The sequence below is a fragment of the Notothenia rossii genome, assembly GCF_949606895.1.
Source record: "Notothenia rossii genome assembly, chromosome: 9".
NCBI lineage: Eukaryota > Metazoa > Chordata > Actinopteri > Perciformes > Nototheniidae > Notothenia > Notothenia rossii.
Window position 1 is genome coordinate 77,979,618 of NC_136907.1, and position 25,000 is coordinate 78,004,617.

Here is a 25,000-nt window from a genome sequence, read left to right on the forward strand (position 1 = left end):
TTTATGAATACGCCACAAAAACAGGTGAAATTAAAGCAGAATTCGAATCCACCAAACAAGCTTCAAAATGATATTGCATAGTCACTAACCCGCCCCAGTGACAGTGTTTCAGAAACATGACATGAGTCCTCTGTTACCTTGCTCCAGGTACTCCAGACTGGACTTCTGTCTCTTCACGATGGTGCACATGCGACCCAGCGCCGCTCTCTTCAGCTGTTTACACCGGTACAGAGAGTCTCCGTACTTCATCAGACGCACGTAGTCTTTGGCAACACTGGGGGGGTTAAACACAAACAAACAGTTAGAATCAGAAACTGGTTTATTACCAGGTAGGTTGACACGGACGAGGAATTTGACTTGGTGTCGTGGTGAATACAGAAAAGTAAACAAAAGTGTCCAAACTAAACAAACTATATTCTGCCCGATCTACATTAAGGATAACTAGGGGGAAACATCTGGATTGGCATCATGTTAGGGCACCTTTACAATCCCTGGTCCCTCAATCAGACCAAACTGTAAAACCTCAGTTGCTTAGGGTCTTGTTTGAAGCAGCAGGGCTGGAAATGGACTGTTTTTGGCAGCGGACCATGTAAACAAGGACATTAACTATATGCAACAACATGCAAAACAAAAAAAGGATAACATTTAAGACAAACTTACTTATCAATCAAGTTCTTGGCGATGTTTATCTGTCCCAAAGCCAGCTTATAATGGTCTTTGTCGTACAGCACGTTCATCAGGTCGGCGTAGAACGGATGGATGTCCTGAAGAGCAAATGGCAAATGATCACATTTCACAAACTACCTTTTATACGTTTCCAGACAAATAGGAAACGATGGTTATTTAGAATGAATGCGAGAGCTTCTTGACTTACGTCGAGCTTGGGGAAGTCGGTGAGGATCTGCGAGAGGCGGTCATGGTAGCTCTGCTGCGTGAACTTCACCTTTCGCATGTAAAAGTGACGGATGCGGTGGATCTGGTAGTGCTTGTGCACCACAGTGGGGGTCTTCCTTTGAGTTTTGGATAAAGTGATGTCGATGAAATCCTGCAGAGAGAAACACAGTATGCAAGGTTAGAAATGATTGGACATAACTTTTTATTATTGTCTTTATCTGAAGCCAGATTAACAAGCCATTCATTCATGTTATGCCCAAGATGAGTATCAAGGTCTTCACTGCCTTACTCCTTTTGCCTTTTGTCAATTAAATGAACCTTTATTGACCCGCTAATGGAATCATAAATCATACCCTGTGATCTTTTAATCAAGTAATCAATTATGTACACACCACATATAGATACAGAACAGCTGCTTAACATGTATCCACAAGAACACGTTATTTTTCTTGTATTTCCTCAGAGAATCATAATGTTAACTGTTTTCCAAGAGACCAATAACCACCTTCCTTTTCCCTTGGGTAAATTAAAATGACCCTTTATTGACCCCCTTATGGAATCATAAATCATACCTTGTGATCTCTTAATCAAGTAATCAATTATTTACACACCACATATAGATACTGAATTATGCACAACTACAACTGCTTAACCTGTATTCACAAAAACACGCGATTTTCTTGTATTATCTCTTAATCGGGGAATCAATTATTTGTATAGCATATATATCAATACTGAAGCATGCACAACAACAACAACTACTTAACATATATTCATTAAAAACATGCAATTATCTTGCATTTCCACAAAGAAAAATCATATTAACTGTTTTCCGAGAGCGCAATGCCGCACTTCATTAACAAATCATTCAATTTAATGTAAAATTGATTGTCAGCCAAATCAGAAACGTCACAACAATATTTTAAATCACTGATATGAATAAACCAAGTCTACTTGTCAATTCGGCATACAAGTAATAAATCAAAAGGCATTTATTTTGTTGTCAGCCTAACTTATAGGACCACAACTCCCAATATGGACAGGGTATTTAAATGGAAGTGAACAGCTTGATTTATGCTGCTTTTTGCACTTCTCTGTATTTATAAATCTGTCAGAACAACTATATGGCCTACTCAGATTTATTCTTAGTATTTCAAAAATAACAAACAGTCCATAATATATTCCTTTTTACTCTGTGTTGTGTCGGTATTATACTGTCTTATTTATACAATTGTAATAGTGTATTCATTTTCTACACCGCTGTTTGTAATGATTATTCTGTTCTTAATGTCAATACTGTCACGTGTATATATAAAACACACTTCTGGTTGGATGCTAACCACATTGCGTTGTCCTAGTACTTGTACTCTGTGCAATGACAACAAAGTTTATATGATAAAGTTTCCCTTTTTATAGGAAAAAACTGTCCAATATCCAGAATTAACTCCATTATTAAATGGAGTTTGGTGAATCGCATGTCATTAACAGGACATAAACAGCCTTTTATATTCTTAATTATGTCCAGATTCACTGTGTTATCCCTCAAAACCCTTTCCTCTTTTGAACACCAATTTAAAAAACACATAATTAACGTTGTATGGAAACTGTCTCTTTTCAGCAGCTCGACACGTGTTTACCCTCCAAAGAGAACCTCCATGTTTTTTACATCTTCCTCTGCCTCTCAACACTCAGAAACACAGCCGGAGAAACAGCTTTCTTTTAACAGGCTAAACATGAGGAATAAAACGTACCTTTGCGGTGGGAACCACCATAATCTTCTTGAAATTATAAAGCGACATTTTGTCGGACACGTTGGGGTCCGCTGACGCTAGGGGAAAGGACCGTTCCGTTAAAAGCGGAAAAGACGCTGAAAAACACGATGGTGAGTTCTTCCGAACATCGCCCCCTAACGGCCAACTGCAGGTACTACATGAACAAAAACGTCACATTACTGTTAGAAATTATTTAGAAATATAATTCATAAACAAGTGAAATACATAATAATAATAATAATAAATTAAAATTAAAATAAATAATTACATAAATTCATTAATGAATGCCTGCACAATATCGTACAGATCTGTCATATTAAAATAGATAAACATTATTTGTATCTGTTTCTTCAGATGTTATGAATGTTACATTGTTTTCTATTTATATTCATTGTCTTTATAACTACATTTTATTCAAAAATACAGTTCATTTGTTCCCCCGCTCATCCAACCAAACATGATGATGAATACATGTAGTTTGTGCTGTAGTTTAACTGCATTGCATTATAAAGACAGGGTTTTTATGTATTTAATTAACATCATTGATACAAATAGTGCATAGAAAATAATAAAAACACGTCAATAGAAAGAAAAAAAACTCTCTAAAACAGTTTAAATAAAATGTTCTTGTATTTCCACATATAAAATTATCATGTTAACTGTTTTCTAAGAGAGAAATGCCAAAACTTAATTAACAAATCTATCAATTTCATAAAGCCATTTTATTACCATTTTATTATTGAAAAGCATATAACTTTCGTCGCCTGTGTAACTTGTATTTTTAGGTGTTTAGTCTTGACAAGCTTGTTTTGCATTGGGTAAATAATATCTTATGATCTCTTAATTGAACAAAACATTATATAATTGTTAGTTATTTCAGCACTGTTGTTTTAGACTGCACCAGATAAAGGGAATCACAATATAGGAAATGTGGTCTTTACATTATTGGTATCTGCAGAGGGAATTGGTCATTTGGAGATTTGATCCAGCACATTTTGGAAATATGATCTGAAAGTGTTGGGAACATCTATCCTAGTCCATTTGTTGAGGACTATTTTAAGCGATGGACTAATCTACATGTTGTGCTCCAGTGAGTAATTGGGGCGGTGTGACTCATTAATGTGTTATTAATAGTTTTTGGACAACAACAGAGCTCAGACGACTAACATGTATGAGTTAAAACTCGTTATAACAAGTATCAGTTATTCATTTGTGGTTTTAAGTCATTTTATGTCGTTTGTTGACAGTCTGAAAAAGTAAGTAGTAAAATGTCACCCGGAACTATCTGCAGTCCATATTTGTTGTGATCCGCGGAGATGAAGAAAGCAGCCAATCAGCGAGCTCCTGTGTCTTTAGGCCACGCCCACTACCAGCGGTCACGAGTGGCTCCGCGTGCGCCCATTGCCAGTCTCGACCAATAAGGACGCTCCGCTGTGAGAAAGGGGCGGGGCTTCTACACTGTGTGACAGCTTCAGGGTCAGTGCTGCACCAGAGAAGAGGAAAAACGAAGAGGTCTCACTCTGATGAATTCATCTTTGACGTACACAAATCTGTCAATTGTTTACAGGTTGTAAAGAGTACTTTAGAAATAATGTAATGTTTTACAATGGTGTACAAACAATATGACAAAAAATAAAGGTTTTTTTGCATCATGGCTGTAGCTCCACTACATGTATTTAATCCCTTTAGTGACTTTACAGATGTGGATGAATGATGTGAAATTCAATCAAGTGTTAAATCAGACTTTAGTTCCACCTGGAGTAAATCCACAAGCTACCCTGCAGTATACAAAGTCATTCAAACTAGCTGCACCTTTACCAGCTTTGAGAACACTTTCATGATCAATCAATATAAAACACATCATATATATTATTCTGAAATGGACCAATCTGCACAATGATTACTTTTACTGTCGCTACTTTAACTATATTTTGATGAGAATACTTTTCTACTTTTACTTGAGTAACATTTTGAATGCAGGACTTTTACTGTAACAGAGTATTCCTACCCTCTGGTGCTTCTACTTTTACTCAAGTACAAGATCTGAGTACTTCTACTTTTACTCAAGATCTGAGTACTTATACTTTTACTCAAGATCTGAGTACTTATACTTTTACTCAAGCACAAGATCTGAGTACTTATACTTTTACTCAAGTACTAGGCTATATCTGAGTTCTTCTACTTTTACTCAAGTACTATATCTGAGTCCTTCTACTTTTACTAGAGTACAAGATCTGAGTGCTTCTACTTTTACTCAAGCACAAAATCTGAGTACTGGTCCTTTTAATCAAGCACAAGATTTTGAGTACTTCTCCCACCTCTGCATGTAACTAGATTTGTCAGGATGTAAGCAAAGGGCAACAGGAACATATGACGGTTTTGTGTGTCTTATATTTTCTTATATATTCGTATAAACATGTCTCTTACTTTGGGTGTCCTTTGTGGGTGAATGCCAGGGGGCCCATCACTGTTTGCCCCTCAGCCTGTACCTTGTAAACCAGTTCTGACTGTAATCCATCTATGGGTCCATTAGTTAGTGTTCTGTTTAGAAAAACAGTCAGAAAACAATATTAAAAGTTGCTAATTAATCAATAAATGCCGAAGAGGACTAGGGCCACATGAGAGAGGTGACCAAAAGTAAAAATAACACAATTCAGACTTTAATGTCAGAATGAATTCTTGGAGAAAAAGAAAAAAATGTTTTCAGAATTCAGATTTTTCTTCAGAACTCAATATTCAAAGTTGCTAAATGGTCAATAAATGCAGAAGAGGACTAGGGCCACATGAGTCCCTTATGATACCTTAAAAACATAAGGTTAATTTAAAACTAGCTATTTATTTACAGAAGAGGATTAGATTAACATGAAAAGTTCTGACTTCTAAGAGAATTTTTTCAGAACTCAAGTTTTTTCCAGAACTTCAATTTTTCCTTTTCCTTTTCGTCAAACGCAAAACAAAATCTCATGTGGTCCTAACACTAATCCATGAATACATAGCTAGATTTAAACCCAATTTTTGTTATTAATGCATCATAAGTGGCCTGGAAGATGAACCCAATGACTGGCCTCTTTTTGAGAACTCAAACTATAACAACAGCATAGACGATCTTTGTTCTGCACACGAAAGGGAAAGGAAACGGCTCCATTATTCCGCCCCCCCCTCTCTCTACGGACTGTCTGATCGATCGGAAGCTTTGAGACGAGCATCGCTTTATTCCTCGCTTTCGGGATATTTCTTCACAGTTTCTTTTGACTTCCCCTATTACCCAAAACGTCCTGCTGTTTAAATCGTGTGGAATTTAATCCCCGGCTTCACATTTATTATCCGCACAAAAGTTGATAAGGAAAGCTAGTTAGCCTCCTAGCTAACTCTTAGCTAGCCTCAAAGCTAACTAGCGGTGGTCGAGGAACGTTTTTGCAGACAGTTTTTTAAGGAGGGGGCATCTTTTTTTTGTCAATGCACTTGTACCTAGTCGTGGAGTTATCATCCTGACATTTGAAGAGTATTTGTGGGGAGGTTTAGAGCTGGTAAGCCGGTTGCTTCCTAGCTAGCGTGCTCGATATAGCCTGCTAGCTTTAATACCCTGCGTATTTAGCCTGGAAGCTAACTGAAGGCCGCAGTCCACCATCAGCTGCTACTACTTCCATCAGAGTGTTTGCATTGCCGTGCAGAGTTGACAGGTGAGTCAAATAAACTGTTTAAAAACAAAATGTGGGATATGACTTTAATGAAGTCTGAGGAAAAAAAATCAGAATCTTGTAGATTTTCACACAAAAAAACGTCAAAGAAAAATAGATAAATGTTTTCAGAATTCTGACTTTTCTTCAGAACTCATTTTTTGTTGAATTATTTTTGGTCAAAATATTCAATTTACAAGGAATTCTGATTCTGTACAACAGCATACATGATTTTGGCCAATTCTCAGATTAGAATATGATTATCAACAATGAAAAATTCTCAGAGAAATTGGGACTTAAAAAAAAAACTACACTTTTTGAAAACACCTTGTCACATCCAAAACATTTTTTATTTATAATGTGGCCCTTCATCCGCTTCCGTAAATAAATAGGTAGTTTTAAATGAACCTTTTGTTTTTAAGGCATCACAAGTGGCACTGCAAGGGCACCTGATGACTGGCCTCTTTTTGTTAGTGCTCCATTAACAATTCTAGTGTCCTTTAATCACTTTAATGTAAATGTCAAAGTTGTAATTAGTGGTACCAACTGTTAAAAACAATGCTTTTGGGTTTCTTAGAAGTGTAGTAGATCAGTCTGTTCGATCAGATCGGACCAATCCATTCTGATTGATGGAGAGGTGTTTTAAACCGGGCAACAAAGTGAAAAAGTCCTAAAAACAAGGGGTTAAAAACTCTTAGCACATGCAGCATATCAACACAATATGACAGTTTAACAGTTTAGGGGAACCAGGAGGTAAAAGGCATGATAATACAACATAAAAAACTATACAATAGATAATCATTTAGTGTCTGATAACTCTATTTTCTGGACTTTTGGTCATAATATTCCAAATATAAGACATTCTGGTGAGTTAAAGAAACTGCTTTAGCTAACTAGCACTTTTCGTACACCAGGTGCAGCTGAACGTACTTTAACAACAACATCACGATTTAAAAGAGAACCAGAATTTCACATCGGGCCACACGTTAAACCTTTTAGCAGAATAACATGATATAACAAGTTAGGGCACACAGGAGGTAAAAGGTATGATAATAAAATAGAAAAACCTATAAAATAAATGAACCGGTAACCCTAGTTTATTCCATTGGATTACCTTTCAATTAAGTCTCTAACAAATCATTTAAACCTGGGCCACAATCATAAAAAGCCCTAAAAAAACAACTCGTATTCTAATCATGGGATGTGTACATATAAGCTTTGTACCGAAAACATGTGGATATGTAACCCATTTGTACTTTTTTCTCAATAGCTGTACTTTACTGATAACATTTACAACGTCATTTTATTACATTACTCTGCCACATGAAACTATATTTGCCAGGGTTTAAGCATAGGGCCACAGGATTTTGACAGAAATGTGGTAAAAGAAACAGTTTTTAAGACATATTGTCGTGTCATAGTTGTAAATAGTGGCACAAACAAACTGTGAGGCCCGGTTGAAACACTGCTTCTACCTTCGTTCTGTTTGTGCATAGATACATTACCTTACATGTCACTTGTTAGACGCTTTGATCCAAAGCGATTTACATACTCAATACTGTGGACAATCCCCACAGGAGCAATTTGGGGTGAAGTGTCTCAGGGACACAACGACATGCTGACTGCAGTGGGGTTTGAACCTGTGACCACCTGATCCCAACACCAACACACAACCCACTGCGCCACACACCTCACCAGATACTTTATCGATCCCAAATTGTGCTATTAATTTATCACAGCAGCGGTGTTTTCAAGCAGTTCCCACAAGTTAAACATATTCAAAAGATACAATACGACCCGAGTAAAATAAAACATTAAGAGCAAATATATGCAAATTCACAGAGAAAAGAGATATAGCACGAGAGTATCAAGATAATACTTAGTATAAAGAAATGACCGAATACGTTTTAATACTCTACAATATCTCTAGGCTACAGAATATATCGAAATAAACTCCAGACACATATCTGCATTGGATAGTAAATGCATTACGCTTGTGCAGAGCAGCTGATGTGCACATTGTTCTGGGTTGTACAACCGGAGAAAGCATGTGTGTGTATTTGTATACTAACACCAGTGAAAAACTACATTTCCCCTTAATCTAAAAGTTGGTCTTAATCTTAAATTAGCTTGCTTGTTTCGGGGGTTGGGGAATCCGCGGGAGGTCGCCATCTTTCATTTGATGCTTCTCCAAGCCAGCCAACCAGACATGGATCTGCTGCTCCCCCCCCCAAGTGTTAACTTTAAAAAAACATAGCATGATGGTGTGTTTATGGGTGAAATGCCGTGTTGATTTATTACCCACATTGGTCCCGTACTTTGCTCCCATGAAGCTGGACTGCCTAGCGACGCAGGAGGGTCTTTGTTGCATGGGCATGGCATGTGAGCTGCAGAGTGTTTGCTCTCCTGTCAGCTTCTAAATACGCCTGCATTGCGTCTCTAGTAGAAGTTGCAGTGGTGTCAGACTTGTAAAGTTGATACAAACACATCTGAGGCCTTTCTGGGACGTTCAAACAAAGCTTTATTGTCATGTACAGTAGCTTCAGTGTAGATATGGCAATTGTTAATCATGCAGGAGAAGCTAGCTATATACAAATAGAATAAGCTAAAAATGGAATGTAACATGAAACGCTGTACAGTGAAATGAAACACTGCTCATTGTCCCCATCTATCAACTGTCACAAACAACAGGAAATGGGGCAACTTTAGCCAACATTGCTAATTATCCAGCAGATGATAATAGACACCTTTTTAAAAATCACAATACATCCGCAGAATTAGTTATAAAGAAAGGATGAAAGACACGAACACACACACATATAGAGCATCACGATGACACAACAGGCACGAAGGGAAACATTGTCATAACAGATACATGGATGCAAATACTGGTGGTTCAGTGCTCGGACGGTCAAAGGGTTTATTGTCATGTACAGTAGCTACAGTGTAGATCTGGCACTGTTCAGTCATGCAGGAGAAGCTAACTATTTACAAGGGAAATAGAAGAAGCTAAACATGGAATGTAACATGACATGCTGCACAGTGCAATGAAACACTGCTCATTGTAATAATAGATCCATGGATGCAGATGGTGGTTCAGCGTGTGTCCACCCCCCCTTCAGGGACATGTAAGACGCCTGGTGACCGTCCTCCACCAGCGGGTAACCCACGGACTAAAAATAAACTCCCTTGGCCCCCCGTTGCATTTTTCACGAACCGGCTTATTTGCGTGATAAATCATCTCTTGTGATTCTGCGCGCGGGAGAGGAGGCAGTGCAGGAGGAGTGTGTTTTGGTTCTGGCCTCGTCTAGACGTGATGATTGACTCACTGGGTTTGTAGAGGAAATGACATGTACTGTGACCGAGGTTAGTCTTTTTATACAGTGTTTATCAGGTCAGACTGTATGTTGTCTTTATGATTGCCCTACGCCCCATTTAACATAAATACCAAGGCTGTGTTACTCGGAGTATCGTCGTTGTTTTTACAGCTTGGTAGATTGCATATGTCTGTAAGAGGTGGTCACTCAAGTAACTTGACAATCATCTTATGTTAACACTGTTGGAGTTTCAGATTACAAGAGGAACCACTTCTTTAAAGCAATACTGTTAATCTTGAAATGTGTGTGTGTATAGAGCAAGTGGTGTACCAAGACTTTGTTACTTAGACTATCGTTGTTTTAGGTTTTGCATGGTAGATTTGGTGTGTCTGTAAGAGGTGGTAACTTCATGTTATGTTAATGTGTTGTTGCATTGTGGTGAAAGGCAGGCATCAATACACCGTTGGAGTTTCAGATTACAAGAGGAACAACTTGGTTTTTAAAAGCAATACTGTGAATTCTGAAATATCTCAAGGTTCAAGGCTTTTATTAGTCATACGTACTTAGCTACAGTGTAGTTATGACGATGAAAATCTTAGCTCACAGGCTCCTCCAACAGTGCAACACAATCAAACAGAAAAAATAGTTCAAGTAAATACAACAATTATGAAATAGTGCAATAATCCCGCAAGTTATGTGACAGAAAACGTCCTAAACCCAGAGTTTGCGTGACTCATTTAAAAGGACATAACTCTTTGTTAAGTGACCAATAAAAGAGAAACTAGTTTACAGAGCTTTTACATAACTGTAGATGGATAGAGTTTCTGAAACACACAAAGAAATGCCATGCACATCCTCCTCTGCTGCAAACCCCGACAGAGATTAGATCAGATGCTCAGTTTCTTTTTACAAAAGACTCCTCTCTGCCAAGTGGTCATTGAATAACTTTCTTTCAGAAGTGTTGGACCTAACCTTCACATGCATTCTGCAGAACCTCAGCAGTATATCTCATTAGCTCAGTTAAATGCTGAGCCATGGTGTGGAGGTCACGCAAGTTTAACGAACAGTTCAGCGGACAAACAGGTTTTTTTTTTAGTTTATCTCACAACAGTAGGGCTGTACCCGAATATTCGTTAGTTGCAGTACTATTCGGGTTTCAATTTCGTTATTCGTTTTTTTTGTTTTCCCCCCGTTTTTTTTCAAATTGAATTTATTGAAATCTCCAATATCAACGTAAGAGCTTGTTCGGGGGGTGCTATCACTTAACCATAAACGTTATCGTTTACTTTCTCCGTCTTTATATGTAGATATTACTTTTCTCCGTTAATCTCCTTCACGTTGTTTCCATAGCAACAACAACTTCCTGTCAACAGCGCTACCTCTCCTTCAAAATAAAAGCATGTCCATAAATAGGAAGCCAAGCCAAATTACACTTAAGATATATACAACTGCAACAAAAGTAACAAACACAATGCGATATCCTTTTCAATTTCAAAGAACACAAATTGGGTTACATTAACAAATAACTATAAAACAACAATACTGTAGAATAACAAAATGAGTGCCGTGAATACACCGAAATACACGTGTTGAAGCGGTTCGCTGCTGATTACTACCGAATATCCGGAGCCCGAAAAATGGTATTCGGGACAGCCCTACACAACAGCTGTTTTGATAGCCGACTGCCGTTGATGGAGAGATGTGTTTAGCCCCATTCATCGCCGTGGCATGACACACACACAAACATGCCATGTATGGGGATCAGTATGTGGATCAAAGGTCACCAGCTTTACAGCAATGCCATTCTTTTTCTGCTTTGTATGCAAACACAGCGAGGGTTCGTGTCACACACAGGCCCCCGATTGTTGGGGCGGATTATCACTGCTTTACAAACGGCTCCAACGGGACAGAACAGAAGCGTCTCCAGTGGTGTTTGGATTCTGGGGTCACTGCTATCTGTTAATGCGTAACTCTTAGGTCAGATGTAGGGGAAAGGGTTAACCAACTAGACGGCAGGTACTGAAATGCAGACAAAAAAATGGCTGAAAATATGTTAAAAAACGTCACTAGCACCAACAAATGTTTGGAGATGATGGTCAGTTTTGCTGAAACAGTTAAAGACTAGATTGACAGGAAGTTAATGAAGTAACATCAACTTCTGATATCCAATAACAGCTTTGACTTAACCTGCTAAGCTACCTACTCCTCGCTTTGGCTACAACTAGCACTACTATCAAATAATTACAGACCATTATCATATCGTGTGAAATGTCTGAAAACAGTTAACAAATTTAGTTTAGGAACATAGAAAGCAATGATTTGTTATTTTGCTTTCAGAATTAGCTAAATAAATATCAGAATATTTAAACACGAGACATCATTGTAGAATAATTAAGAGTAAGTAGTTAAGGGTTTTATATGTTGATGTTTTATAGGTTTGAAAACTGTCAAACCAGATCTTCAAACCTGATTACACAGCCTGTCTTTCCTATATATTAGTATTGATTCAATTATACTTGCACATCGAGTCACGCTAGCTAAAGTGATCGGCTTATTTTTGTACTTTTCTGTCCTCACATTATCTTGAAAGTTTTCTTATTTCAGACGTATCATTTCTGTGTTTTGGTAAGAGCTGCTGAACCAGGATTCAATCTTTTACCAAACATACGTTCGGCCTCTTCAAACAAAATGCATTCGTCACCTCCTCCAGAGTCCTAAATTATTCACTGGCCCAATGCCCGCGTGTACTTGGTGCTTTAGATAAATCACTCAGCTTCACGGACAAAAGACAGTTTGGACTTTAAGACGTGTAAGAATGGTTTCTTGAAGATACATTCAATCTGTTCTGTTAGATTGGGTTTATTTGAACAAGAGCTATATAGTATTCATGTGTATTTTATGTTACTAAATTACCTAAAGCATGCATTATTTTATAGATAAGATGTGTTAAATAATGCAAGAAATATGAGGCAAAATCAGTAGACACTTTAAACGACACTTTTTCAACTTTATTTTTAGATTTTATTTGTATTCTTATTTCTTTATTATTTTTTTGTATTTATTCATGTTTTCTTATTTCAGTATTACGTCCACTGAGTTGCTAACGTGTTTTACATTTGGAATACTCTCTATTCTTTACCCTTATGTTTGGGCTGCTCGATTAATCAACATGGAACCAGTAATCATTAACTTTGTTTCCCCCGGCCCCCTATCGGAGAACACCCAGCTAGTAACCTAGCAACCAAGCTTCAGCTAGCGGCAGTCAGAAACTCAATGTATCTTCGAATCTACTTACAAATAAATATGGGGAAGTGTAAGTTCAACCGTATTTGGTTGGAAAACATCAAATTTAGTGCTTGATTGAAACCAGTGGAGGGAACGTGTTTGAAGCCCGCTGCACCTTTTTCAAACAAAAATTAGCGTTTGCTTTACTAATGCAACGTTAGCTATTGCAACACCGGGGGACGTCCGGGCGACGTTTGGGTCTACGCCAACCCTAAAAGCGGAGGTGCTGTAGACGCTAAATACCGTAGCTAAACACCAATCATACAACAGCAACGATGAAAGATTGTAGCCAAGGCAGCAGAGCTCTGAGTATAGCTCTTGTCTCTCTCCCTCTCTCTCTCTCTCTCTCTCTCTGTCTCTCTCTCTCTCTCTCTCTCTGTCTCTCTCTCTCTTTCTTTCACACACACACACACACACTACGGCTGCTCAATTATGACAAATATCACAATCACGATTATTAAATACAATTATTCATTGACTTTAAAAACAAATACAAATTGTAATGTGAACAGTATCTTTTTAACAGTTGATTACACTAAACGGATCATTCAACTGAAAAACCAATACAAAAATTAATCAAATAAATTATACTAAATACCAATAAACAAGATCAACAAATATTATGGAGCGCACTTCCACAAGCTACTAAACATATATAAATATGATGAATACAATTAAATTCACCTTTTTTTGCTCCCGATCCGATTCCTATCATTTGATTTTGACAATTTGCCGAGACCGATTTTTCCCGATCCGATCTTTATGCAATGCATTAAGAGAAAAAAAAGCATTCAAGTTGTCCCTTAAGGTTATTTTTTTATTTAAATTGGATATTCTATCCAACATGGATATAGCTTCTTTCTTTCACAGCAGCATTGGATCAGTTCAGTTGTGCAGCATTGGATCAAAACAAAATAAAGCTTATCAGTACTCGTTAGCTTACTGCTACAATTAGACACTGCGCCCACTCTGTTGCCAGATTTGAGAGAAATAAGCAGGTCTATGAAAACAAGCCCCAAAGAAGCAACACATACATGATGTTGTGTCATTTGAAACCAAAACTAAGGCCTCAGGATGACTTTAAGACTTGAACATGGTCATTTTTGTTTTGTAACATTGAATAAAAAAAAAAAAGTATTTAAAAAAAGAAAAAAAAAAGATTCCGATCTTTTGAAAATCACGTGATCGGGGATCGGAGCCGATCACGTGATTTTCAAAAGATCGGAATCTTTTTTTTCGGGACATCTCTAGTCACAACCTAGCAAAGCAAAATAATATTTTTTTTGATTATGTTGTTTTCGTAATCGTTGCAGGCCAAAAATCGTAATCGCGATTTAAAATATGATTTAATTGCACAGCCCTAATATTGTCTTGTATTGTTTATTATTATTATTGACTGACCCCCCCACCTTCAAAACACTAACCAAAACTCACCTCTTCAGACTGGCTTTTAATGTGTGAATTATGTTGTGTTGCTGTTTTAATATTTTTATTTTATTTGCTTTTTATCACCACTGTATCTTTGAGCACCTGAAAAAGCGTTTGTAAATTAAATGTATTATTATTATAATTGTTAAGCAAACCACATATGAATGAAACAACAACCCTCCAGTCCTCAGAAGGCTTTTCTCCAGTCACTATCGGCCACTGCCCTCTTCTCCTCTGTGCACGTGTAACAACTGATATGAAGCCAAAGTCCTGTGATAAACATCCATTGTGACTCTCATGTTGTTTGTCCCCTCCGCCCTCCCGTAGCTTACTTGGTGACGCAGAGACTTCTCCCTGAGGAGCCAAGAAGCAGACGGCTCATGACTTCTGACCAGGACACGAAAGTTGTAGCTGAACCACAGGTGCAGCAAGTCCAAGAGGCAAAAGAGAACTCTCATTTGGTGAGTTTTTAACACGCCAAGATGCTTGTTTGTATGTATGTTATCCTGCATTCATGCGCTGATTTCAGGTTTATCACCAGGTAACACTTACGAGGAATTTGACTTGGTGTCGTGGTGCATTCACAAAACATAATAAATGTTTTTGTTTATCGCTTTTTGTATTTTTCTTTCTTTTTTTGTTTTTATTTCCCTGTCAAAGCGTCTTTGAGTTTTTAGAAAGCACTATATAAGTCCAGTGTTTCCCATACATTGATTCATTTGTGGCGATTAAATATCGTCCGCCACAAATAGATCTCATAAAAAGAAAAAAAAAATATTACATTTTTTTTTTTTTTGGTGGACTAATGGATAGTGAGGTGATGATCGGAAGGTTGCGAGTTCAAATCCCGCCTGGAACACCACCACTAGTGTGCCCTTGAATAAGGCACTCAGTTACTCCAGGGCAGGGGTCTGCAACCTTTTTGACCAAAAGAGCCATTCTGCCCCCTTTTCCAAAAAGATTTTTTGACTGGAGCCGCAAAACATATTTGATAGCTTATAAAGTTGTATATATTGTTACATCAGACAAACTACGGTTTTTTTGCATTTATTATTTATTACATTATATAAAACTGCTAACCTCTAATAATAAACAAAGAACTCTTATAAGGAGAATAACAAAAAATACACAGGCCTACTTTAAAATTAATCAACACAGCACTTGGGGAGTCCTCTACACATTTGAAAAAAAAAAAAATACAATTATAATGGACCCACTTTGAAATAAATAAAACATAATATTGCACCCTAAAAGAGTTAACTGATTGAATCATGACTGAAGATCGTCAGCTGTCTTCCTCTTCCGTGTTTTCCCTCCAATACGTAAAGGCTGCAGCACCTTTGAGAACTTCTCTCCACATATCAAACATACCGGTAAACCAGCATCGTTTGCTTGAAAGCAGATAACTCTGTCCGCGCAGAATCAAACCCTCTCTGTTCCTCCGATACTTTTCTTTTCTTTGATTTATCCATAGTTCGCTCATCGAGCCGGGGGTCAGGTTATTCACCTGGAGGAAAAGGCGCTGACCGTAGCAGGATGCGACGCATATTTCAGTTGACCTAATTAAAACAGTTTTGTTTTTTATTTATGTGTCACAGTATCACCTCAAAATACAAGATACGAAACATTTTCAACCGTGCAACAAAATATAAATAGTCCTACAAATACTTTTATTTTATTTTCCTATTTTTGTCTAAGCTCAAGGGAGCCACAGTAGAGGGCTTAAAGAGCTGCATGTACCCGCCCCCTGCTTTAGGGAGAATGTCCCTGTGATTGGTCACTGTATGTATTTTGTTATTTGGGGGGGGGGGGGGGGGGGTGGATGCGTGGGCCACCCAAATAGGTTAAGGGGCCTTTGGCTTTTTGTTGCCGTTTATAGGATTTTAAAACTGTCAAAGCAGATCTTCAAGCTTGTTTAAAAAAAGTCTGTCTTTTCGATATTGGTACAATTATACTAATTATAAATAGTAAGACCAATATGTTACCCTGCTGATTTTGTTATGCATTTATTTGGGTCGGTTATTTTCCAGCTGCACACATTTTGAAATGTTATTCAAATCTCAATACAGAGTAAAGCAATATTAAACATACAGGAAGCACAACATATATTAAAGGCTGAATACTATTGAAAGTACACATTTAGTGATATCCCTGCCTACAAATTGTATTCTACAGACTTTAGAATAAACAATAGTATTAAAGTAAACTGTTGGCAGACCAAACCTAATTTTCCCATCATTAACAAATGAGTATACTTACAAATGACATTAAGTATTTGTAGTTATTTGTATCCAAATGGCCAATTCTCATTGAGGTTGGGCACTAAATATAAAAATCTCTCATCCTGTATGCAATTGAAATATGAGCTGTCATTTTTCAATCAATTAGATCTTCAGTTCATTTAATAAATGTCTCAATTGTGACAAAAATAAACGTTGAAAATTAAGCCTTTTATCGTTTTATTTGGCAATCATTTATTTTATATTGATTTTCAAACCAGTTACAACCAGTTCCTACTTCAGCATGGTAGGTTTCCAAAAGTGTGTTTGTGAAGTAGGGCTGTACCCGAATATCCGAATATTCGTTCGTTGGCGTATATTCGGGTTTCAATTTCGTTATTCGCTGCACTGCGGCTGCCAAATTGAATTTATTGAAAACTCCAATATCAACGTAAGAGCTTGTGCCTCTTCGGGGGGTGCTAACACTTAACCATAAACTTTATCGTTTACTTTCTCCGTCTTTATATGTAGATCTGACTTTTTCTCCGTTAATCGCCGTCAAGTTGTTTCCATAGCAACAACAACTTCCTGTCAACAGCGCTAACTCTCCTTCAAAATAAAAGCATGTCCATACAAAATAGGAAGCCAAGCCAAATTACACTTAACGTATATATACAACTGCAACGGAAGTAACAAACACAATGCAATATCCTTTTCAAATTCAAAGAACACAAATTGGGTTATTTACATTCACAAATAACTATAAAACAACAATGCTGTAGAATAACAAAATGAATGCCGTGAATAAACAGAAATACACGTGTGTTGAAGCGGTTTGCTGCTGATTACTACCGAATATCCGGAGACCGAAAAATGGTATTCGGGACAGCCCTAGAGTGTAGTTGGTTTGAATTCAAAGCAAAAGGACATTTGTGTGGCTGGAGACTTGTTGCTGTTCTGTCAAAAAAATGATATCTTTATAAAAAGTTCACCCAGTTCCCTTCAAAATGAGATTATTGATAACGAGCGTCAGGCCAACCTCATTGATCTCCCACCCTGATAATGTCCAAAGCAGAAGCTCTCTGTAAAGAAACATGCAGCGCAGGAAGAAGCAACTCCTGTAGCTAACCAACCATGACTCGTTTTTATCCGTCTCTCTTCATGAGTCTGCCGTAGCTCTATCGATCACAGCCGTGACATTTGGGTTCTTATTGGACCGTGACGTCTGAAAACACAGCCGTGCAAAGAGCAGCGGTCGGGTATTATTGGATGTAACAGCACGACAAAATGCTAGTTTCACCGACACTAACTTCTGATTTATACCTTAAAAAAGTATTGATATTCCATGAAATGTTTTTAAATCCATGGGAAAAACTTGACACAACATTGATAGCATAAAATGTAGGATTTTTACATAAAATAAAACCTTTTATTCAACATCATTTGCCAAATTTGACGTTTTAACATTGCTTGTTTTGTTTAAACTACTATCTGACCCGACCCATACACTTGTAATAATCTTAAAGAGAACAGGAAAAGATATTTAGGTTACAATGATCAAAACTGATCAAAAGCAGCAAGGAACAAATGACATCTGTTAAACTTCAAATATCATGTTTTCATTCTTGTTTCTTTAATTTGCAATGTGTGTGTCTGGAGTTATTTAAAGGACCATCTATTAGTGGATTGTTTTCATCATAGTCAAAGAGAGGAAACATCTGATGGTGTAACTAGGGGTGGGCGATATTGAAAAATATATTTTTCAAGCAGTATCACGATAGACGATATATATCACGATATTTTTTCATGTCGGTTATTATGGTTACTTTTCAAGTTACTTAACAGAACAACCACCTACAAGGGAACAGGAACTAAAACAGAAAGGAGTAACAGACCAAAATAGCATTTCAAGCTGGTTTTATTTCTGAAATGAATCCCTGAATGAACCATTCAACATTTTGATATGGCTTCAAGGCACAGCTTCTCAGTATCAAAATGAACTTCCTGAGGTAGCACTAGCAGTGAACATCAATAAACATGGAAAGGAGGGTAAAACATAACTAAGTAAAACATCAATGAGGAAAAGTCAGTGCCAAACAATTAAAATGTAAACTTTCGACTTGAAGTGCAATAAAAGACTTTAGCATAACTGAAGGGAAAAACTATATAAATACCTTATTGATAATAAAATATAAGCCAACAGAATCAAACAAGACAATAAATAAAGTGCAATACTGTCTGAATCCTGACTAGACAGCTTTAGAGATTAGTTTTTTTATAGTTTTTTTTTCAAATGTTTTATTTTATTTTGATCACGATAGATACGATATCTCTGAAAAAGCATATTGTGGAGACCTAATATCGTCACGGCGATATATATCGGCATATCGCCCGCCCCTAGGTGTAACTTATATTTTGGAAAGTGTTTCCTCTGGAAGGCTCGGTCTGTCATCAGATCAAACCTTATCTCGTCATCGCTGCTCTTTGTTTTCAGAGGTTGCTGGAATGTAAATCAACAGAAGTCGAAATAGAAACTTAACAAAGTGGGCGTGTCTGATGTTGATGCTTCTGGGAAGTCATCATTTGAATTTACAAGGAAATGAACCACCTTTCGAACCAACTATTAAATCTTTAAAATGTTTAGTTTACTGCAATTCGAATATTGATCTCTTGTGGTCTCGATAGAAATGTGATTGATTGTGAGCCGAAGTTAAGGGAATGTAAATCAACATGAGTAGTAATAGAAACTTAACAAATAGGTGTGTCTGATGTTTCTGGGAAATCATCATTTGAATTTACAAGGAAATGAACCACCTTTGAAACCACCTATTGAGCTTTCAACACGTATTTTGTTTGCTGCAATTCCAATATCGCTCTCTTGTGATCTTGATAGAAAAGTGATTTATAAACAAAAGTAGTAGAAACTTAACAAAGTGGACGTGTCTGATGTTGATGTTGCCGGGCCGTCTTAACCCTAAAAATAATATAGACTACATTTAAAAATGTACAAGGAAATGTGCCACATTTCGAACAACCTATTTTAGCTTTTAACACATATTTTGACTACTGCAATTCGAATACTGCTCTTTTGTGATCTCGATAGAAATGTGATTAATTGTGAGCCGAAGTTGCGTGAATGTAAATCAACAGAAGTCGGAGTAGAAACTTAACAAATAGGTGTGTCTGATGTTGATGCTTCTGGGAAGTCATCATTTGAATTTACAAGGAAATGAACCACCTTTAAACCACTTATTGAGCTTTTAACACGTATTTTGTTTAGTGCAATTCCAATATCGCTCTCTTGTGATCTTGATAGAAAAGTGATTTATAAACAAAAGTAGTAGAAACTTAACAAAGTGGACCTGTCTGATGTTGATGTTTCTTGACAGTCTCAACCCTAAAAATAATATAGACTATATTTAAAAATTTGGCCTATTTTAGCTTTTAACACATATTTTGTTTACTGCAATTTGAATATCGCTGTAGTCCATCTTGTGAGCTTTTGAGCATGCTTCTTTCTAAAGATGTGATCATGTACTTGCTTTTGGCCTCTGATGTTTAACAGATTTAGGAACATACAGATCACTTTTGTACCTAGATATTGCAAATTGTTACACATTAGGAAAGCTCGAAGCTTAAGCCCAAATCACCACACACTCCTCATCATTTGTTCACAGGCTTTATAGGTTATGATTCCACGGTTGAAGTAGAAACTTAACAAAGTGGGAGTGTCTGATGTTGATGTTTCTGGGCAGTCATATCCCCAACAAATAATATAGACTACATTTAACATTTGCAAGGAAATGTACTACCTTTTCGAATATGGAGCTAATTTCCTTCCATAACTCCACAAACAAACTAAACAAGTTTGACAAATTCCTTACTAACAAACCCAGTGCGGTTTGCAAATACAAAACACCATCTACCAACAAATGCATTTCGTTTTGCAAATACAAATATGTATCTATCAAACCAACACATTACATTTTTCTAATAAATCATGTTTCAGAGACAAATTCAGCATGTTTTCCAAGTACACAAACATATTTTCTACGAGTAGGGCAGCGCGATGCTTAAGCCCACATCACCACAGACTCCTCATCATGTTCACAGGCTTTATAGGCTATGATTCTGCCACGGTGCTGCACAACCCGCTGATTTGATTGATGCTAACACATGTGACACTTCAGACAAGTCGGTCGAGGCTAAATCTGTTCAGCAGGGTGGGGATGTTGCACCAGCCTGCAGCCAAATACTGTATATTCTGCAAGTCAAATGGCCTCCTCTGCCAGCCACTAAACCAACTGTGGTTCAGGTTTTTAAATAAGACTTTAGACGTGAAGGTGGGCGGTGAGTTTTTACGAGCTGTGTTGGACAGATTAAAAAGCTTTTACAGTATTTTATGGATGCAGGGGAAAGGGTGAACGCTCCTTGTTTGCATACTGTTGTGATTCCGGCTTCAGAGCGATTTGTAAATCACTTACTTTTGGACCAGGGTTCAAATTTCTACTTGTTTTTAGGGGGAAATTGATCGATATCAGAAATATATATTTATCCCGGGGGAAACTGGGGGTCGTGACAGTTGATCCATTATTTTAAATGAAATAAATAAAGTATAAATAGAAAAATATGATATCCACATAAGAGGTTAAAGTTAAATGTCCAAAAGAAATCAGATAAAATATTTATATAAACGTCTAAAGTTATTGTAAAACATGTTCTATTAAAGATATTAATTTCAAGTCAAAGTAAAGTGTTGAATAATGTAAAAACAAACATTAGAAGTATTGTCAAAATGCGCAATAAAAACATGAAATAGATAGAAATGTATATAAAGAATAGTCAAGTAAAAATGTGCAAAAAAAGATATTTATATAAAAATAGGAAGTTAAATGGAAAATAATAAATTAATGGAAAAATGCACATTGTACGACAATATACAACGTGTATAATAACATACACACTTTGGTGTATTGGTATGAGTAACATATTAATGGTGATTTGGCTGCCGATGGAGTTGTAAAAACTCTTATTAATTGACCTAAATTGAACTTAACCGCTGATTTGTCCTCATGTTTCCCTGATGGGTTTCAATCAACCCCCTCAAATAGGGAAGAATGTGGAACTTGGGAAATTGTTTTTTTCCCCCTGAGAGCTCCAGAATTAGGAAATGGAAACACGCTGCTGTCTTTTTTCCATCGTCGTTTACACACGCTCGAGATCGGAAAGAAGATTGGCAGCGTAGAGGAAGGGGGGGGTTTAGAGTCCATTGGGCTAATGTCTCAATACGAGTCAACAAGGGATTATAGTTGTGGGAAAATCTGTCAGGGAACCAAAACATTGCTAACAGTATCCAAAAAAAATAAGGAGCAGGAGGTCAAAGGTCACGAGCAGAGAATAAAGGAATCGTAGGAAAACTCCCAAGATGAACCTGTTAAGCCCTGAGTCTGTTTTTCAGGGCTCGAACATGACATGCCCAGAACACATGTCTATAAAGGGGCAAATGAGTTGGATGTAGTTACAGAATTGTAAAGTTTAAAAATGGTTTGGCTGCTGGTGGAGTAGTACAAACTCTGTAATTTACCCGAATTGAACTGAAACACTGATTTTTGATTTCTGAAAATGTTTCCTTTAAGAAGTCATTATGCAAATAGGTTAACTCTGAGACACATGTATAGCTTTTATTCCAGTAGGCTTAAGGGCTGTTGAAGGCAATATATGATACCTTTGGGGGATTTGTGTGTGTTTCACAGAAAAGTTGTTATTTGCCGTCGTTGTATTTTTATTAATGCTCTTTTTAATTGCTTATAGACTCCACATGTTGCTCTGCTGCTGTGAGAATGTGCCGTGTTTGGAAACGTTGAAACATACGGTGTTTTTGGACCACAGGAACTAACGTTTTAGCATCAACTTCTTCTTAATGAAGTGAAAATGCTAACATTATAATAAGTTGACACACATCTTAGACTGCGTTCAAGGCAACATAATACCTTTTTTGGTAGTTAGCTTAAATAGCTATCATGGAAACTGAAACGACCTGTGAGTAGCCTCAGGAAGTAACATTTGAACCCACAGCTAACCCACATACAGTACATACATTTACGTCATTTCCCTAGAATTAAGACCGAAGAGCCTGTTGCTAAAGCTGCTCTCCTATTTCAACATGACTGTATGAAATGATTAATCATTAGCTATGTAGTATTTGAAATATTGAAGTATTTATATGTTTTAGTATTGGATATACAGTAGTGTATTCTAACTAGGGCTGTCAAGTTAACGCGTTAATAACAAGCAGCAATTTTTTTTAACGCCTCTAATTATTTGAACGTGCGATTAACGCATGTGTATTTGTCCTCGGCCCGCCCCGTAGTTTCAAAGCCCAAAGGCTTGACGTTGTTGTTGTTGTTAGTTGGATGGTGGGAGATTCTAGCGAGAGATATGGATACAAGAAAAGGTGTTTTAAACAGCAAGCCAAGCCCACAGCTGAGGCCGACAGCCCCGCTCCTGCCGCTCGCTTGCGGCAGACCACGCTTGAAAGTTTGCCGGGGAGACGCCTGGACACGGCGTCTACGAGCAGCAAGCTTTCATCAGCGATAGCTAAATGGGTGGCGGTGGCTACAGCTTGCAGGACAATTCACATGGTGGAGGACGAGGGACTGTGAGAGATCATTCGGATCGCATCAGCTTTTGATAATTTGATGTAAAAAGAGACTTTCTGAGGCGGAAATGTGTTGTTTCTAAAGGTGAGACAGCAAGTGTAGATAGTAAAACAATCCAACATCTGTTTGCATTCATATATATTCAGTGAATGAGCAATTGCAGGTATATAAAAAGGCTTTGTTTGAAAGAATATGGGGGTAAACACAAAATGCTGATACCAAAAAATGCTCAACTTCTCCGAATGCAGCTGCTTGTGTTCTGTGAGATTCATATGTAACTTTACAAGTATTGCAGCAATTTTAATTATAACTTGGTGCCTTGGGCTCGTATCTCATAAGTGTGCAGGGGTTTGTCTAAAACAGGTGCGCTCTCTCACTCTCGGTGTGTTCCCTCATACAAAAATGCTGATTTTCCGCGTAAATGTTGCCAGAAATAATGTGAAAATTGTGTCGAATAGAGCGCCAGACGCCAGAGACGTGATTTCTGAGTTTCTTTGACTGTCCTTTTTTCTGTAGAAGAAGTAAAGAAACCGTGACTCTGGATTTATTTGTTGTTTGAGGTGCAATATATGACTCAGCAGCTTTCAGACATGAAGACACGATTATTTTCCGCTTTGATCTAATGCAGTATTCTCACAGGAAAGTGGGCGGGGCCGTAATTTGACTAAAGCAACGTTAGCCCCCTCATGCTATATTTTTCTAGAAAACCCCCTGGTGTGGCTTTTAGAGTGGCTAATGTACAATAAAATGCAATCTAATAATTATACATTTTATATGTCAAGCACTTACAATATAGAAGTATAACTAGTAGTATATTCAAATTGTAGTTTGATACAAAAAAGTGAACATTTGGCTGAATTCTCTCCCAAAGCAGCTGCTAATGTTATTTCTGATGTATATATAGCTACATGGCTAATTGTAGCATTGTGTTGTGATCATGACCTCACACAACACACTACTTTTAACCATTTATTTCATGTATATCCTTTCATTTTAATCCCTTTTTTAACAAGTATATTCGGTCATCATTTTTGTATCAAGAAGCTTTTATTCTGTCCTGTAATGTCTTCAAATGAAAAGCCCTCGAACGCTTCAATGGACAGAAACAAGTCGTCGTCCTTCTTAACAAGGCTTTTCATTCCCAGCTATTTTGACGTGCCTTTGCAAAGTAAACACAGGTGTATTTATGACCTTTTTAATATTTAACCCTGTGCCATGTAGGTGTGGCAGGGCCGTGGTATTGTCCGTGGTGAAATGTCTGTCACATTCTTTATAGAACAGGACTATAATTAATGATCGATCACACCTGTGTTTACTCTGCGGTGACTCGGCAAAATCCCTGCTTTGAAAACAGCTTATTGTGGCATTTGCTTGACGTCTTCATTTTCAAACCTGCTAACAAAGCTCTGATTGGTCGATTATTCCTCCATCTATTTATTTACATGAATTAATAAACCAATATGCAAAAAGCTGTAAAAAAAAACACTGGTTGCTCTGGTTTAACACGACTAGCGTTTGGAAGGTATGTCTGAATAAATGCCCTTTTTTGTATCTGCATGTGATGCCGTTTGATAACTTTGCCAGTGGAGATTGTGTAAGTGGGTTTGATTGCTTTCCTGCATTGAAAGAAGATGTATTTATAATACTTAATCACCTTGAACCACACCTGCTGATGCTATGCAAGTGGCAGGAAACTATGCTCAGGATCAACCCTTTAACAATAGTTTTGATAAGAACTGCACTATAAGT

At 37.3% G+C, this 25,000-nt stretch overlaps 3 protein-coding genes across 3 annotated transcripts in view; 1 reads left to right on the forward strand and 2 right to left on the reverse strand.

The window, feature by feature from the left end:
- Window positions 1-2,801, reverse strand: part of gtpbp4 (GTP binding protein 4) — a 13,861-nt gene extending 11,060 nt beyond the window's left edge. The window contains exons 1-4 of the mRNA XM_079652149.1: window positions 2,646-2,801; window positions 875-1,045; window positions 661-764; window positions 138-274 (exon numbers count right to left, since the gene is read on the reverse strand). Coding sequence (XP_079508275.1) covers window positions 138-274; window positions 661-764; window positions 875-1,045; window positions 2,646-2,693 — 460 coding nt within the window. The 5' untranslated portion in view covers window positions 2,694-2,801. The remainder of the gene's footprint in view (window positions 1-137; window positions 275-660; window positions 765-874; window positions 1,046-2,645) is intronic.
- The window catches only part of LOC307020643 (tripartite motif-containing protein 16-like), a 282,404-nt gene that overhangs the window by 207,291 nt on the left and 50,113 nt on the right, over window positions 1-25,000 (reverse strand). The gene's annotated exons all lie outside the window — the stretch shown is intronic.
- LOC307018383 (la-related protein 4B-like) overlaps window positions 5,801-25,000 on the forward strand; it is a 58,568-nt gene continuing 39,368 nt past the window's right edge. Inside the window, exons 1-2 of the mRNA XM_079648613.1 lie at window positions 5,801-6,346; window positions 14,701-14,834. Of these exons, the coding sequence (XP_079504739.1) occupies window positions 14,754-14,834 (81 nt within the window). The 5' untranslated portion in view covers window positions 5,801-6,346; window positions 14,701-14,753. The remainder of the gene's footprint in view (window positions 6,347-14,700; window positions 14,835-25,000) is intronic.